This window comes from Lottia gigantea (genome assembly GCF_000327385.1).
Source record: "Lottia gigantea unplaced genomic scaffold LOTGIsca_85, whole genome shotgun sequence".
Lineage (NCBI taxonomy): Eukaryota > Metazoa > Mollusca > Gastropoda > Lottiidae > Lottia > Lottia gigantea.
The window spans coordinates 252,476-270,129 of record NW_008710807.1 but is presented as its reverse complement, the minus strand read 5'-3'; the positions used below and the strand labels follow the sequence as shown (position 1 = coordinate 270,129).

Sequence of the window (17,654 nt, the reverse complement as noted above, 5' to 3'; positions counted from 1 at the left end):
CATATTGGGAGCAAAAACGGAATTTTTTTTTTTTTTAAAATAAAGTTGGGGTATACAAGTGGTGGTGCAAGCCTTTTTTCTAAAGGGAGAGGAGTTTAGGGAGGGGGGGGGGGGGATCAAAGCAGCTAATATATACTCATATAACGACGAACGATGAAAACAAAATGCATGTTTGCTCAAGACCATCTCCCCCTCTTTCTTTATTAGTATTCTGATTTTAAAATGTAACTTTCAGAACAAGCCTCGAATAACAAGTAAAGACAAATAATAAGAAATAAAATATCGGATGCGAAATCCCGTTAATCCGATTTTCTCGGATTGACTGTTATTCTTCAATTTCGGGTCAACTTAATAAAATCATGACCAATGTGGAACTCTCATAAAGCGGGAACTTGAGGGATTAAAAGTAACGGTTAACTTTCATGGGTCGATTTCCGAATTATAACGGAGATTTCCGGAAATCGATCGGAATTTGGAGTCAATTTACGGCACGCGCATTTCATTAACCAATGAAATTGGTAGAAATGATAATTGATGCTAACAAGCGACTAGGATGAGGGGAGAGCAAATAATATTGATGACTACCGATAAAGGAAAGGCCACCCGAGGTCCAGTTGGTATTTAAAAACAAACTATGTCGTCTGGTGTCACATTCTCATTCTGTGAGGTTCGTGACAGGAAGTCGTCTGCTAGAGTCAGTAACAGGACCGGTATCAATTGGAATACTAAAGTAAACAAAGTCTAGAGGAGTTTTTGAAAGAAAGGGTAAGTTTTAAAACTTATTTTTTTTCCTGTCCTCAATACGTGTTAATTTTGTCAGAAATGAATGGTGCCGCACCCCCTTTCTCTTTCTCTTTTTCAATTTCAAACCTCAATATATACAATTTCATCCCTCGCTCTAATCCAAAAAGTTACCCCCTATTTTCAAAAAAGTGGTCCTGATGAGGATTTTATCTCCAAAACGCGTGAAGATCCCTTTTCATAAATGTCCATTAACTATTTATTTGGCTAAAAGAATGCAAATATTATATAGGATTCTCCATGCTCTGGAAATGATTTTGAATCCCAAAGTTGCAGGTCATTCTGCTTCCAATAAAATCTCTGACTACATTGGCTCTTGTATACTTCCAGGAATATTCCCAAACAAAACACAGAAACCAGTACTTGTAATTAATAGAAATGGCAAATCTTTTACTCTAAGGTAAGATAGTTTATTTACTTATTGTACCACCAAAATTCCTGTTTGGAGCTTTACGCCCTATTATTCAGTACCAGTATTTTTTAGACTGTGGTTTCATAGCCTACTGTTCTGTATCTTATTGGGCTAATAAGATTTACGTTCTACTGTTCTGTATCTTATTGGGCTAATAAGATTTACGTTCTACTGTTCTGTATCTTATTGGGCTAATAAGATTTACGTTCTACTGTTCTGTATCTTATTGGGCTAATAAGATTTACGTTCTACTGTTCTGTATCTTATTGGGCTAATAAGTATTTACGTTCTACTGTTCTAATAAGATTTACGTTCTACTGTTCTGTATCTTATTGGGCTAATAAGATTTACGTTCTACTGTTCTGTATCTTATTGGGCTAATAAGATTTACGTTCTACTGTTCTAATAAGATTTACGTTCTACTGTTCTGTATCTTATTGGGCTAATAAGATTTACGTTCTACTGTTCTGTATCTTATTGGGCTAATAAGATTTACGTTCTACTGTTCTGTATCTTATTGGGCTAATAAGATTTACGTTCTACTGTTCTGTATCTTATTGGGCTAATAAGATTTACGTTCTACTGTTCTAATAAGATTTACGTTCTACTGTTCAACACATTGGGCTAATGAAATAAATGGAGTTTCATATACTACTATTCTGCATCTTATTGGGCTGACGAAATAAATTTAACGTTCTACTGATCTAAACCTTATAGGGCTAATGAAATAAGTGTTAATGGTGTAAATTAATGCTGTCAGTGTCCCAGATAAACATAAAAATTTAGAAAACCTCTTTACAATCCCTTTAAGGCATTATATTCTTATACTGATAACTAAAAGTATCCAAAAAAGGTTGTTTACTTAAAATTATGTTATAACTTTATAAAGTTTAAGTTATTAAGTTAATTTTCACTGTTTATTAAATCAGAACAAATGTTATATTTTTCTATTTAATTACTATAATAAGTTTAAAATCTTCCATTGTTTTCGGAATATTACAAAAAAAAAACAATATCGCCTCTCTGGAGTATATAACCGAAACGAAACAGTAACTAAATTTGATTAAAAACGTAAACTTGAAGTTTGTAATTGTAATTTATTAGGTGTAGATGTTTCGTACTTTGTCACCAGTTTCAGTAATCATCGTTTACAATTTAATAATAAGCTAATCATATCAATATTATGGTAGAATTTTTCTTTATGAACTAAACAATAACCGTTTTGTACTCGTTATCTTAGAAAAATATTTCTAGAAAAAATTCTTTAGAAAACGTATTTAGGCTACTAATGTACATTCTTTGAATTTTTTGGAAAATGTTTAAACCAAATGAAATATGGCATCTTTTTGAGTAATATTTGATAAAACTGCGTGTTACATTGTGAATTGATTAAATTAATTCATTTTATCTCAATTTCAATATTTCTATCTTCATTTCTATTTATATTAATTAATATTTCATTTCGTTTCATTTTATAGTTCTTTAAATTTTTAGAGTTAGTATTTTCCACAATTTATAATTGATTTGCTTTTATTCCATTTGAAATTTCTTTAATTTTTTTCTTAAATCATAGTCCATAAATGCTCATTATTATTCAAAGTCATTTTATTTTGCATATAATTTAAATATCTGCTATAAGCCAAGCTACTTGTCATTTCATTATTATTTTATATAATAGTGTTTTTTATTTCATTTCTATTTGAAAGTTAATTTATTTCTTCTCGCATAAAATTTCATTTATTTGATTTAATAAAAGGCATTATTTAGGCATTTTTTAAGGCATTATTCCACATTTTATAATGCTATTTGTTTTCTTATCATTTTCAAAAACTACTTAAACTATTTCTAAATCTAAAAAAGTTTTCATTTTTAAGCGAATCACATTTTGGTGATAAGAAGACTTGGAAATATTAATTTTCATAATTTTCATAGTGTTAAACACAAATATGAGAGAACATCCTCGAAACGAAAGTGACAAAATTCATCAACGTTCACATCATTCTGGAAAATTTGTCTGAATTTACTAAGCAAATATGATCAACCAATTAATATGCCTTATTAATATTCATAATCAATAGGTCATAGGTCAGTGTTTGTCTTTTCGGTCAAATAACCAATTTGACAGTGTGATGGATTTCATGTAACATCTGTCAAACGAGGTCACCTCATGCACGCGCTAATGCACGGATGCACATTTAGGGTAAAATTTTGATTTATGATATTCTAGAAGATCTTTTTGTTTTGTCTGATATTTTTTTACTGTCTTTTACATCTGGCGAATTCCTTCGAGAGAGAGAGACCCGAAATTTCACTTCTTTGCACTGTCAGTCCGTTCTGGTAAAATTACAAAGTATTACAGGCAACGACGCTGTCAGACAGACAATTGTTCGTATATCCTATGAAAATAAGAAAGTAATATTACTAGCTTAGTACAATTTCCGTTGTCAGACCGTTCAAAATGATTTACATATATATTATGTAAACATTTGGTTTGTAATCTTTCAGAAATTGATGCCTGTATGTGACAAACCTAAACGCAGAATACATTACTTACAGTCTCATTTACATTATTAAGTATATATAGTTAAAACATAATTATGAGAAGAGCAGACTTGATTGAATTGCGTCGTTTGGGTGTAATGTTTTGGATTAGGCATAAAATAGAAATATTCAAATCCCACGTAACTTCTTATAGGAATTGTCTACATGCAAGTGTTTGTTTCAAAAATTCTCTCGCGAAGCGATTACTACAGATGTCATATACAAACCAAATTTTTCATATTAACATATTAACCTTTTACAGCGACACATAAATAAATAATATTTTCTATGAAAAATCAAAATTATCATTTTGATTTAAAGTGCATCTATTAATTTAGTTTTAATTATAAAACCTTCAAATGGCCAAAGAAATGAAACATTTTTCAAAAAATATTTTTCTTTGGAAATAACAAGAATTATGAATAAAAACATGTTAAAGATTCTGAAATGTAACGATTTGTGACAGAAACTTAATTCGTGGAAACACGTCGACAGATTGGGCTGAAGAACGAGGTCACGAGGCGATGCGTGTCTCATGCATATTAAGGAATCCCCGGGAGACGGGGGTTTATCCACGTCGAATTATTTCATACTTGTGAAACGATTCGTCGTGAGGTTTGAGTGTAATTCTATTGAGATGATAAAATATGTTAAAAATAGGATTAGTTACTGCTAAATTTGAATCTGATTTTGATTTGTTTCTGGTCGGAGAACGGTTGCCCCCTTTAACCCTCGAATTTCATTGTTTACTTTGATTAAAGTGAATGAATATTTTTTGTCATCGTTAATTTGAAATCGACAGCTTTTTGATTAACACGCGTTAATTTCGAAAATGAAATTTAAAATGATACCCAATAATTTAACGAAAAAGAAAATCTTGGTGGACGAAATTTGAAGTGTAAACGATTGCAAATTTAACGGAGCTAAAAGACCGAGACCTCGTGTGATACAGGTTTTGTATACGGCTAAGTATTTCCCGAAAGTTGGAAATCGATTTAGTAAAGGTGTTATTTATATATATAATACTATTCTGATAGAGTACAATAACTGATTTATTTAAGCGATGTTTCGACAAGGATTCTCTTGTTGCTTGATAAAGACTAGTGAATCGTGGTCGAGTATGGTGATACAGAGGTACAGAGTCAGGGAGAAGTATCCACGATCTTCCACATCGGATCCAGGCCCCGTGTATTGGATTCTTCAATTTTCACATATATAGATAAACCCACGACGGACATCGGACGCCGTCCATGGAAAACTTGACCATCCTAAACAGATACAGAAAAGTTAGACGAAAAAACAGTGGACCGAACGTTGGACGCCGTATACGGAAAATTTAATTCGCTGACCTGAAATTTGGACAAGATAAGGAAAGAAAATTTCAATTCATTCGAATGCTTGGAGATCAGCATTGAAACCGATTTAAAATTCAGAGAAAATAATACAAAAAAAACCTGAAGTTCAAACTGTTGAATTTATTCCAACCTCAATAGTCACGTTCCATTGAGAAAAGACACAATTCAACCGACACAATAAAATGAATTAAATTACTAGCGACTGCTAAATTACATTACTGTTTGACTATAGTAATAGGTCGTTCTTTCATTCTTACAAAACTGGTTGTGCGTTGCTTAGTCCTGTTTACTGACCTCGTCGCAGCCCTTTCGTCAGGGCAGGAGATGCGGGGCTATGGCCAGTTTTGAGAAGGTCAAAACTTGGATCTAATTAGCTATGATTACAGGGAATTGGGAATCGACAGAAAAATAAATGAATAAATAAATAATGGTTAATAAAAATAAAATGAATCGTTTTATACTTTCGCATATTTGCAATATCTGAATTAACTGGATTCTGGACCAAAATTGGTTTTATTTTGAAATATCGGATTTTGGCCCTGGCATTGTCTGTTAAAATGATTTTGTTTTTACAATCTTTTGGCCTATTTCTCGTGATTATACTAATTTTACTGGATTAGCCTCTAAATTTATAAAAAAAGGGTGGACATTTTAGAATTATTGAACAGAAATTGAAAAGACTTTGACAACATGGAACTTTTACATCAATTCATCTTTAGCAGTGGGGAGTCGAGAGCTTCAAAATGGCTCCAATAGCGTAATCCTTGTTATAAAACGAACAAAAGCGTCTTAATTTCTGTGTCGGATTAATAAATCAACGGTGTCCAGGCTCAAGCGGATGAATTTCATGTGTACTCCTATTATGCGCACCACGTCATCACTAATTGCGTACCAAAGATTAAGACAAATATGGCAGTATGAATGTAGGAATTAATCCTTATTTGGCATCAATAATAATTATTTTCTGACTTCCATGTAATCTGCTTTTGTCCCTGATAATAATTAGTTATTTGTCTGTTGTTAGTCTTTTAATGAGCTGACTCTAGTCAGAAGACAACGACGCTCTATTATTAGAACTTTTGCTTATTCAACTTATTCCACCGGTAGGCGAGGCCTATTTAATTGCCAATTACCAAACCGCACAACCGGAAGATAACGATTGCTTTAATAAGTTGCGCGAAACTTGGTAATGCCAATATATCATGGATTTTCAAACTAAGGGCCAAAGAAATTTTTTTTGAATAGGCTAATAGGAAAATCTACATCATGGGGCAAGGTTGGGTTCTTGGAGCCATGGCCAACACCACCTCCTTCACACCTCACCCCCATAGAAACATTGCTGATTCTTTGTACAATCAGTAAAAAACGGAAAACGGCATGAAATTGAAACATGTCGTTTGGTAAAATGTCTTTTCTTTTTCACTGGATTGGTCACGTGTCTCGTCTTAACGTCACGTGACAACAATAATGCATCAATTGATTCCAATTCGTCGTCTAATTGAAATTTGTTCAAATAGGAACAGAACGGTCTTACAAAAATCAAAAGCCTAACCATTAGGAGAACCTTAAGTCCCTACTCGACGAAAAAAATGTAAACAATCGTAGTCCTTTTCGTATCAAACAAAGAGAGCTAACGACGAACACTTAGCATAGATAAACAAATGATTTTTTTGTTAATAATATAAGACTATTTATCATGTAAACTATGGTATTTTATTGCGAAAATACAATGGCAGATTGATGACACGTGTCGCATCATTCTAACCACAGAAAAACTGCCATTGTGCCAAGTACATTTCTCTGTAGCTTTAAGCTTCCATGTTAGATATTTGAAGTCTGGAGGCCAGACTTATGACTGGACTACTTTCAAAATACTTACTTACCGCTAGTTGGCTATTTGAGTTATTTCAATATGTACCCGTAGCAGTATATTTTAGCACACTCTGCCGCTGTCGCATTCTTAATGGCGTCTAAGGGCGTATAAATGAAAGAGTTTGGGTGGATTTAAAATTCATTCGTTCTGTCAAAAGTAAGTCATTTTCCTCAACTGCTTCCATTACGTTAAGGCTTTGACGTCTGTTAATCGGACTGCGATCTTGAAATAAGTATCTGTAATCTTTACAAAGTGACGACTTGATTCTGAATTACCAAAGTCAAGTAGAAAGCATATTGAACACGTTCACGCAAACACTGAACCATACAAATTACGACAATTACCAGAAATGGGTCTCACGGGTGTCGTGGATGTAGAGTAAGTAGCGAGTTGATTTCCATGGTAATACGATTGTGAGAAAGTGAAGTCAAGTAAATTTACTCTTTTCTTTAATTCTGCCAATTCCTCAAATTACAACAAAATGTTCTTTATTACCCTGTAACTCGGGACAACCGACTTATTTTATTTTCTCATCATCGTTCGTCTGCTTGCCGCCATATTGAATTTTCAGCGCGCAGACGATTCCGTTAATCCAATTTGAATGGCTGCCACCTGCTTCGGAGATTTGAATAAAGTAGATCAACTTTGGGAATTTAGTTTGTCTAACGAATTTACGGATCTCGGAACATAATTTTCTTGGTTATTGGTAAATTAGGACAAGTTTAAATTGGACACTTCTGCTAATTCGACACGTTGTAAAATGTAATAAATTTCAGAAATGTGACCCAAGTGCCACGTTCCAATACCGATAAAATAAATTAACGACGGTAAATAAAAATGAAATAAAGGACAATTCGAAGGAACAAAAAGACAATGATACGACAATGATTTCGATCACTCCGAGGGAATGATTTAACCCTCGATTAGTTCTGTGGTTATGTGGATAAACTTAGTAATAGAATCGCCATCAGAGTCCTTTACGGCCCAAATGAAAATAAGCTCGAAATAGTTGAAATAAGCCATAATGTTTACAGTCTTTCCGTCGAGGGCTCTGATTGGCTGTATTCGCTGGCATACAATCTGATCAATCCGTGACATTGTTAAGATGAAGTTTGTAATAGGTTGACATTATTAAGATGAAGTTTGTAATAGGTTGACATTGTTAAGTTTGTAATAGGTTGACTTTGTTAAGATGAAGTTTGTAATAGCTTGACATTGTGAAGATGAAGTTTGTAATAGCTTGACATTGTTAAGTTTGTAATAGCTTGACATTGTTAAGATGAAGTTTGTAATAGCTTGACATTGTTAAGTTTGTAATAGGTTGACTTTGTTAAGATGAAGTTTGTAATAGCTTGACATTGTGAAGATGAAGTTTGTAATAGCTTGACATTGTGAAGATGAAGTTTGTAATAGCTTGACTTTGTTAAGATGAAGTTTGTAATAGCTTGACATTGTGAAGATGAAGTTTGTAATATCTTGACATTGTGAAGATGTAGTTTGTAATAGCTTGACATTGTGAAGATGAAGTTTGTAATAGCTTGACATTGTGAAGATGAAGTTTGTAATAGCTTGACATTGTGAAGAGGAAGTTTGTAATAGGTTGACATTGTTAAGATGAAGTTTGTAATATCTTGACATTGTGAAGATGAAGTTTGTAATAGCTTGACATTGTTAAGATGAAGTTTGTAATAGCATGACAATGTAAAGATGAAGTTTGTAATAGCTTGACATTGTGAAGATGGGCCTAGATACGTGCATCTAGCTACAATTGAAATTCTGGAGTTCCCTAGAGTTCCAGAGCTTGAAACGGAGACAAAACAAAGTGCGAAGTCAGTCACCAACCTCATTAATTAAATGATTGGCAAATCAAATCAAGGGGAGAAACAGTGGCAACATATCGATTCTTGGTTTAACCAAATCTTTAAAAACTGTCTCCGTTAAATTCTTTTACAAATGGTCGACAAGAATTTAACTAAATTACCTCACAAATAGTCGAAAACTATTGTACTTGGAATTGTTTGACACTGGCGCCATCAACGACTCTTTGTGCTGTTCTGTCTCTACAGGTCTACATTTCTGATTGTCTATTTGTATATGTTTGATAAGGTATCTCACGCCCCGCAAAGGTTTAACTTAAAAACGCCCGTTGCAGAACTGATATATACATTTCAAAGTGATTGTTAAAAGGCTCTATAAACCGCTTGGGCTCTGTATAAGGGGTTCACTGAAAGCATTTCTATTATTACAAAAACCACAGCCATCTGAGTGAGAATTCATAATGTCAATATGAGCCCCAATACACATTTTTCCCATTTTTTAAACAAATCACTCGGAAGCTTAAGATGATTTTACATCGATATATTTCTCTTTTCAGAATTCAAGCAAATCTCAAAAGACTCCCAAATGAAGATGCATACAGAAGTTCAATCAATGACATTTACCTGTCTGGATAACGAGATTGAGAACGATCTACCAGACTCTCCAGATTCAAAAGATACAGATGATGACGTTAAAGGCGGTAAATCGCGTCGCGGTGGTGACCAAGAGAACTTAAGTCGCGAGGAACGTCGAAGACGTCGACGTGCAACACAAAAATACAGGACTGCGCATGCCACAAGAGAACGTGTTCGTGTGGAAGCTTTTAACGTGGCCTTTTCAGATTTACGAAAACTGTTGCCGACCTTACCGCCAGACAAGAAATTATCTAAGATAGAAATCCTTCGCCTTGCTATCTGCTATATTTCGTACCTAAACCATGTTTTAGAACTCAACTAAAGTGCCTGTTGTTTGTGATTGTGTGTTGAATGGGACTAAAAGTAGCCTAATTCGAATGTGACCACTTTTTTAGGCTACAGAACGATTGTGACCCAATGTTTGAGCCAAGTGGTTGTGACTCAAGTGTAACGACTACGGATTTGTTGTGACGCAATAGTTACTGCAATAATAAGTTGCGACACAATGGTTACTGCAACAAAAAGTTGTGACGCAAAGGTTACTGCAACAATAAGTTGTAACTCAATGGTTACTGCAACAATAAGTTGTGATTCAATGGTTACTGCACAATAAGTTGTGACGCTATGTTACGGCTACGAATCTGTTGTGACTCAAGTGTTAAGACATATGGTTTTGACTCTTAAGGTATGGCTGTGACGCAAATGTTATGGCCATGGAACCGTTGTGTCTCAAATAATACGGCTACAGATTGGTTGTGATTCGGATGTTATTTAGAAAAGGTTAAGCAAGGGAAATTGCCGTGACCTAGGCTTTGGATAGCTTTACCAAGGAATATATCTAGAAAATGGAAGGCTAATATACTCTAGTAGGACTCGGGCAAGTCTCGGAATTCTAGTTCATAATACTATTTATTAATACGGGCCAGTGATGAATTCCAAAGACATTGCTGTGAGTGTATACTATGTTAATCTATTCAAATTCTGAGGTCACTGAAAACTATTGTTAGATTTTTCTCAAAAAACAAAAATTTTTGATGTATGAGGAATTATAGTCATCATACACTGTGATACAGTTTATCAAAGTTACGACTGAAATGCGAATATGTTATTTTGTGAGGATATGCTTTGAATTACAAAAGTCGATCAGAACAGTCGAACTACAGCTTTACACATTTGGTTTCTTATATTTCCCTCATTCGTTCATTCAGAATAATGCATGAAGTAACCCATAGAAAATATACGAAACGAAATATCGAGAGCTGTTTTTAATCAGAATGACAAAAAAGGTTGGATATTCACATACATTTATTTCTGACATGAACACCAAGTCTTTGTTAACCACTTGTGAATGTCCGACTTCATCAATTTGAAGCCGGAGAAGGAATTTGGGTTTAATTCCCTGAATTAGGAACATTGAAGCAAAAGTCATTATAAATTCCATTGTGATTGGGTTGAATTAGTCGCGGATTCCGCATCATGAAGTAGTGCAGATCAAATTCCTCAATACATTGAATGGGATTCGCCATTTTGAATGAAATTCGTAGCCAGATGGGCGATCAACTTCTAATTGCTTTGACTAATGTAATATTTCTTAAAGTCGTTTCTGTAGTTGAGACCAAACAAGGCATTCGTCGTCTGCTATTGAAACATTCTCCCGCCAATTTAACAAATGGAAAAACCTTCCCCAAGAAGATAATTTGAAATTTCCATTAGAAACTCGAATGTGATATAAAATATTAGAAAAGATTTTATTAATGGCGTTTAATTGACGTCTGCGATGAAGAAAAGTCAAATCTCGTCAATGCGAGAACAATAGACGAGAACAATGGCGACCTCCTGTCACCATATGTTACGATGTTCTCAAGATGATGTATTGTGTATATTTTTGTATTTGATCACTCATGTACAATGATGCTATTTATTTATTTAAAACACATATTTATATATTGTACATAATAAATTAATTTATTCAAATCAAGAAGTCTTATGTTTCTGTATAATGCTAAAATGAAAGTGTAGGCCTACCTTATACACTGTCCTGCGTCTTTTAAAAAAACCCAAATCCTTAGCCTACAGTAGAGTAACAACCTAGATAAACCTATATCCTACACTATAGCAAGCTAGAGTAACAATCTAGATAAACCTATATCCTACTCTATAGCAAGCTAGAGTAACAATCTAGATAAACCTATATCCTACTCTATAGCAAGCTAGAGTAACAATCTAGATAAACCTTTATTCTACTCTATAGCAAGCTAGAGTAACAATCTAGATAAACCTATATCCTACTCTATAACAAGCTAGAGTAACAACCTAGATAAACCTATATCCTACTCTATAGCAAGCTAGAGTAACAATCTAGATAAACCTATATCCTACTCTATAGCAAACTAGAGTAACAATCTAGATAAACCTATATCCCACTCTATAACAAGCTAGAGTAACAATCTAGATAAACCTATATCCTACTCTATAGCAAGCTAGAGTAACAATCTAGATAAACCTATACCCTACTCTATAGCAAGCTAAAGTAACAATCTAGATAAACATATATCCTACTCTATAGCAATCTAGATAAACCTATATCCTACTCTATAGCAAGCTACAGTAACAATCTAGATAAACCTATACCCTACTCTATAGCAAGCTAAAGTAATAATCTAGATAAACCTATATCCTACTCTATAGCAAGCTAGAGTAACAATCAAGATAAACCTATATCCTACTAAATAACAAGCTAGAGTAACAATCTAGATAAACCTTTATTCTACTCTATAGCAAGCTAGAGTAACAATCTAGATAGACCTATACCCTACTCTATAACAAGCTAGAGTAACAATCTAAATAAACCTATATCCTACTCTATAGCAAGCTAGAGTAACAATCTAGATAAACCTATATCCTACTAAATAACAAGCTAGAGTAACAACCTAGATAAACCTATATCCTACTCTATAACAAGCTAGAGTAACAATCTAGATAAACCTATATTCTACTCTATAACAAGCTAGAGTAACAATCTACATAAACCTATATCCTACTCTATAACAAGCAAGAGTAACAATCTAGATAAACCTATATCCTACTCTATAGCAAGCTAAAGTAACAATCTAGATAAACCTATATCCTACTCTATAGCAAGCTAGAGTAACAATCTAGATAAACCTTTATTCTACTCTATAGCAAGCTGGAGTAACAATCTAGATAAACCTATATCCCACTCTATAACAAGCTAGAGTAACAATCTAGATAAACCTATATCCTACTCTATAGCAAACTAGACTAACAATCTAGATAAACCTATACCCTACTCTATAGCAAGCTAAAGTAACAAACTAGATAAACCTATATCCTACTCTATAGCAAGCTAAAGTAACAATCTAGATAAACCTATATCCTACTCTATAACAAGCTACAATAACAATCTAGATAAACCTATACCCTACTCTATAGCAAGCTACAGTAACAATCTAGATAAACCTATACCCTACTCTATAGCAAGCTAAAGTAACAATCTAGATAAACCTATATCCTACTCTATAGCAATCTAGTAAACCTATAACCTACTCTATAGCAAGCTATAGTAACAATCTAGATAAACCTATACCCTACTCTATAGCAAGCTACAGTAACAATCTAGATAAACCTATATCATACTCTATAGCAAGCTAAAGTAACAATCTAGATAAACCTATATCATACTCTATAGCAAGCTAAAGTAACAATCTAGATAAACCTATATCTTACTCTATTGCAAGCTAGAGTAACAATCTAGATAAACCTATACCCTACTCTGTAGCAAGCTAGAGTAATAATCTACATAAACCTATATCCTACTCTATGGCAAGCTAGAATAACAATCTAGATAAACCTATACCCTACTCTATAGCAAGCTAAAGTAACAATCTAGATAAACCTATATCCTACTCTATAACAAGCTAGAGTAACAATCTAGATAAACCTATACCCTACTCTAGGGCAAGCTAAAGTAACAATCTAGTTAAACCTACACCCTACTCTATAGCAAGCTATAGTAATAATCCAGATAAACCTATATCCTACTCTATAGCAAGCTAAAGTAACAATCTAGATAAACCTATACCCTACTCTATAACAAGCTAGAGTAACAATCTAGATAAACCTATATCCTACTCTATAACAAGCTAGAGTAACAATCTAGATAAACCTATATCCTACTCTATAGCAAGCTACAGTAACAATCTAGATAAACCCATATCCTATACTAGAGCTAGAGTAACAATCTAGAAGAGTAGTCGCCTGCCACCTTATAGGCACCAGAGTGGGTACAGAGCCCACTACCCCCTTTTAAGAAAACGGTTTGCGCTCCACTAAATTTTTGATAGATTTAAGAAATGTGATTTTTGTACATTTTTGCCCCAAAATATGTGTCGTGAGAACCCTCCCAGACGCTGCATAAAAGGCATGCGATTATTACGCCTCCACGAAGTTGCAGAACTGTTAATTCAGCCTCGACAGTTGTCTCCCATTGAGTCAGTCTTCCCAGACGATGGAACATCGAGTTGGTGAGAAGCAAAAGAATGGAAGAGGGATGTAAATAAAGGTAGATAACTTGTATATAATGTGAAAATTCCGACCACAGCTAAAATATAATTATAGCATCAATTTGTATCATCTCAATTTTCAACCAGACGTCTGTGGGCCATGCAGTTCAATCCAATTATATGTAAAAATAATCTTCAGAAGTAATAGAATTGTTTTCCTTTAAAATTACTTAACTCACTATTTCTATGTATTCTCTATATAGGCTATTACAGAGTATTTTAGATTGACGAGTCGTCATTTTAACATTCAAATGTGGTTATTCTGGACACATAGATTTGAAGGCTCAAATTTCGACGGTGAGCTGTGAACATCATTACTGATTGGCCTTTTTAAAAAAAATTCCGATCTCTGAGACTAAACCGGTTTTTAGCCAAAAAAAATTGCACAACTGTGCCTTTAAAATTGACGTGTAAATTGGAATGATGCAAATAGAAGCCATAAATGTTCCTGCCACAAGAAAAAGCTGGAAAACCTCTTTCCGGTCTCTTTTAAGATTTTATCAAAATAAAATGTATTATATATGCAATATGAATTCAAGATCTACTTTTGTTATCATTTGTTATTTTGATAAGAAACTATAATCAACGCTGAAATTATATTCGCGATAACAACCCTATCAAATTTTACTTTTACGAACTTTGACCATATCAACCTTCCCGAATTAGAGATTACTTTTCTGTCACAAGAGCTATTATCCGGGATAAAAACATTACTGTAGATGTAGCTCTATTGTGAAATTCTTGTCTAAGACTACAGTCAATTGTCAGCTAGACGCCTGACAGTGGAATAGTTGATAATAAGGAATCACCTGACAATAATCACCTGAAACTGCAGTGTAATTAGCAGGAACTATGGGGTCCGACAGCAGTGTTTTAGCGGACATTTTCAGGATTATTTTAATCCTTATTAACATATGTTTTGTCGTAAGTTAGTTTTAAATTAGAAAAGGCGGGGTATATTGTAATATGGATTGTATATTTTGACTTCATAATATGTTTGGGGTCTCGCTCTAGGGTTCGATCTCAAGAGAGGTCTAAATTCCTTGAGCCCCACCCTTTCAGACTCTTCGTACCGTCTTGTGACGTTTTGACCCACCATACACAATGAAAGGAATATTTTAACGTTCCTCCGTTTATTTTTTGCTCGGCAAGGTAGCTTTTCTGGTTTTCCTTTGAATGCTCAAGGGTGTTGTATCCGAGGCGTTTAGCATCCCAGGTTGGAAACCGAGGGTATAAGCAACACCCTGCTATTTTTCAATCCTATGGTCATTCTGTCAGTGATACTTGTCGGGGGACTGGCATGAAAGAAGGGCCTTCTTGTCGTTTGGTATAAGTGGGTGAGACCCAACACCTGACAGACTCTGGAAACCACTTGTACAGGCATCAGAAATTCTCTTACCTTGAGGAGGATTCGAATCCACGACAATCCAACTCACTACCGACTGAGACAACACACCCAGACCCCGTATAACTACAGACTGTGTCCAATAAACATGGGTCGATCCTCAAATCTGCACTCTTCGTGCTAAATGATCGAATAAATGATGGTGCTATATTTCATTTGAAAAAAAAAACTCACAAAGTCAATGCAAAACACACTGCATGGCGTGCCCATTTTCATTAGCCAATCAAGAAAGGTAAAACTCCATTCATTTAATTTCAGTTGATCGGATTGGCCTTAATGGCATGTGGTATAGTAGTCAAATTCTTCCTAGGTGTCATTCTTAAATCTTCTTTGCTAACTGGAGCACTTGAAGATGTTTATCAGGGTATCAATAAAGGGCAAGAAGTTCCTAAAAATTTGGATTTTGGAGCGTTCACAAACGAAGCTGGTTTAGCATTGATTATAATCGGTGTCATCATTTTTGGTATTTCTATTTTCGCCTGTTGTGGAGCTTGTTATAAATGGAGACCATTTTTAGTTGTGGTAAGTATCAGCAAATATAATCTTGCCTTTTAAAAAGGGACACAGTTGACTCAATGTTTGCTTTACCAACTGACAGAGCCCAATTTTAGTTATCTATATTATTCTCGGAATCCAAATTTGTCACCCGCTTCTCCCAGTTATTTCCCCAGTCAGTGATGCAAATTGGGATGGGAGGGGCGGGAGGCGTGAGTTTTGCTAACCTGGACAATTTCTAGTTGTTCGGTAAGAACAATAAACCATAGCCCTGCGTGCTACGGGCAATAAACGTCAAAGATCCCTCGGCAGATGGAATTTGGAAAAGAGTAGGCCTTTCATTGCACACTACATGGATTGACCCATCTGCACTAACATAAACAGTTGCAGAAGAGTAGGACGTAAAACTCCATTCATTTCATTACCTAGTTATTTACATTGACGTCTTGCTTATGCTCAGTTCACACCAACGGCGCTTTGATGGTGCTTTAAAGCGGCGTACAAAGCGGTAACAAAGTTCGACTAAAGCGCCAGGGTCGTTATAGATCGTTGGAAAGCTTTGAGCAAAGCTGGATATTCGGCAAGAGCGCCAAAAAATTTTAAACCGTAACAAGGCCTGATCAAATTGGGAAATAATTCGTCCCAAAAGCGTAACCAATTCGTATCAGAGCTTATCAGAACGTAACATTACTTAGGAGATCGTGATATTTTTGGAAAAGTAAACAAAAAATGATGGCGCTTTGCTCGCCGATTTAAAGCGCGGCATTCGCCGTTGGTGTGAACTAGGCATAACTATTAACAGTTTTTGTGTGAAGTAGTCTGTCGATATCAAAGACTAATTCAGAATTATTGTTTATTATAGTTCAGTATCTTAGTAATAATATTGGTCATAGGAGAAGCTGCTGCTACTGGTTTACTGGCCTCGAAAACTTCTCCGGTAAGTGTTCAAAATTCTCTTGTTTCTTGTTTTCTGATATTTTTCGTCTACATAGTAATCTAACAAGTTTTCTACCACCATCACGTTATAATGACGTCATATTTAACCAATCAAATCGTGTCATGTAAAACCCGTTTCTTGTTAGCGTAAGGATTCCGGGATAACAAAACCCAAAGAAGTTTTCATCTATTCGCCTTTGTGATTGGTTGTATTTTATTTCAGATCCATGAAAATGCCAGAAAGGAATTGAAGAATTTACTGAAGGTAGAATATAATTGTGCTGGTACAAATGCATTCTCTGCTACTCTCAATCTTCTCATGTTCGGGGTAAGTTTACCTGATTTTGACTGGATGATAGAGGCTATGGTAAGTTTAGTCTCTGACAACCAGACTTCACCTGATTATGAATGATGGCTATGATAAGTTTAGTCTCCGACACCCAGACTTCACCTGACTTTGACTGAATAATAGAGGTTATGATAAATTTAGTCTCTGACACCCAGACTTCACTTGACTTTGACTGGATTATAGAGGCTAAGGTAAGTTTAGTCTCCGACACCCAGAATTCACCTGTTTCTGACTGAATGATAGTGGCTAAGGTAAGTGTAGTCTCCGACACCCAGGATTCACCTGTCTTTGGATGATAGAGGCTGGCGTAAGTCTTGTTGAAGACAAAATGAAAATATATGGAACTTCTGTTATTTATATTTATATCTTAACTTTCCCTGCGCTGTGAAGCACACCACACCCCCTTTTGTCAATTCTCTGGCTCCTACTCGACACCCCCCCCCCCCCCCCC

The 17,654-nt window shown here is 34.8% G+C and overlaps 2 protein-coding genes across 2 annotated transcripts in view; both read left to right on the top strand.

Annotated features, from left to right (window-relative positions):
- Positions 1-9,412: 9,412 nt before the first annotated feature.
- On the top strand, positions 9,413-9,757 carry LOTGIDRAFT_133561 (hypothetical protein; the record flags this gene model as incomplete). Its single annotated transcript, XM_009067692.1, has 1 exon — positions 9,413-9,757. The coding sequence occupies one exon, from the start codon at positions 9,413-9,415 to the stop codon at positions 9,755-9,757; it is 345 nt and encodes a 114-aa protein (XP_009065940.1).
- Positions 9,758-14,707: 4,950 nt separating this feature from the next.
- LOTGIDRAFT_236635 (hypothetical protein) overlaps positions 14,708-17,654 on the top strand; it is a 5,403-nt gene continuing 2,456 nt past the window's right edge. Inside the window, exons 1-4 of the mRNA XM_009067691.1 lie at positions 14,708-14,942; positions 15,682-15,945; positions 16,781-16,855; positions 17,078-17,182. Of these exons, the coding sequence (XP_009065939.1) occupies positions 14,871-14,942; positions 15,682-15,945; positions 16,781-16,855; positions 17,078-17,182 (516 nt within the window). The 5' untranslated portion in view covers positions 14,708-14,870. The remainder of the gene's footprint in view (positions 14,943-15,681; positions 15,946-16,780; positions 16,856-17,077; positions 17,183-17,654) is intronic.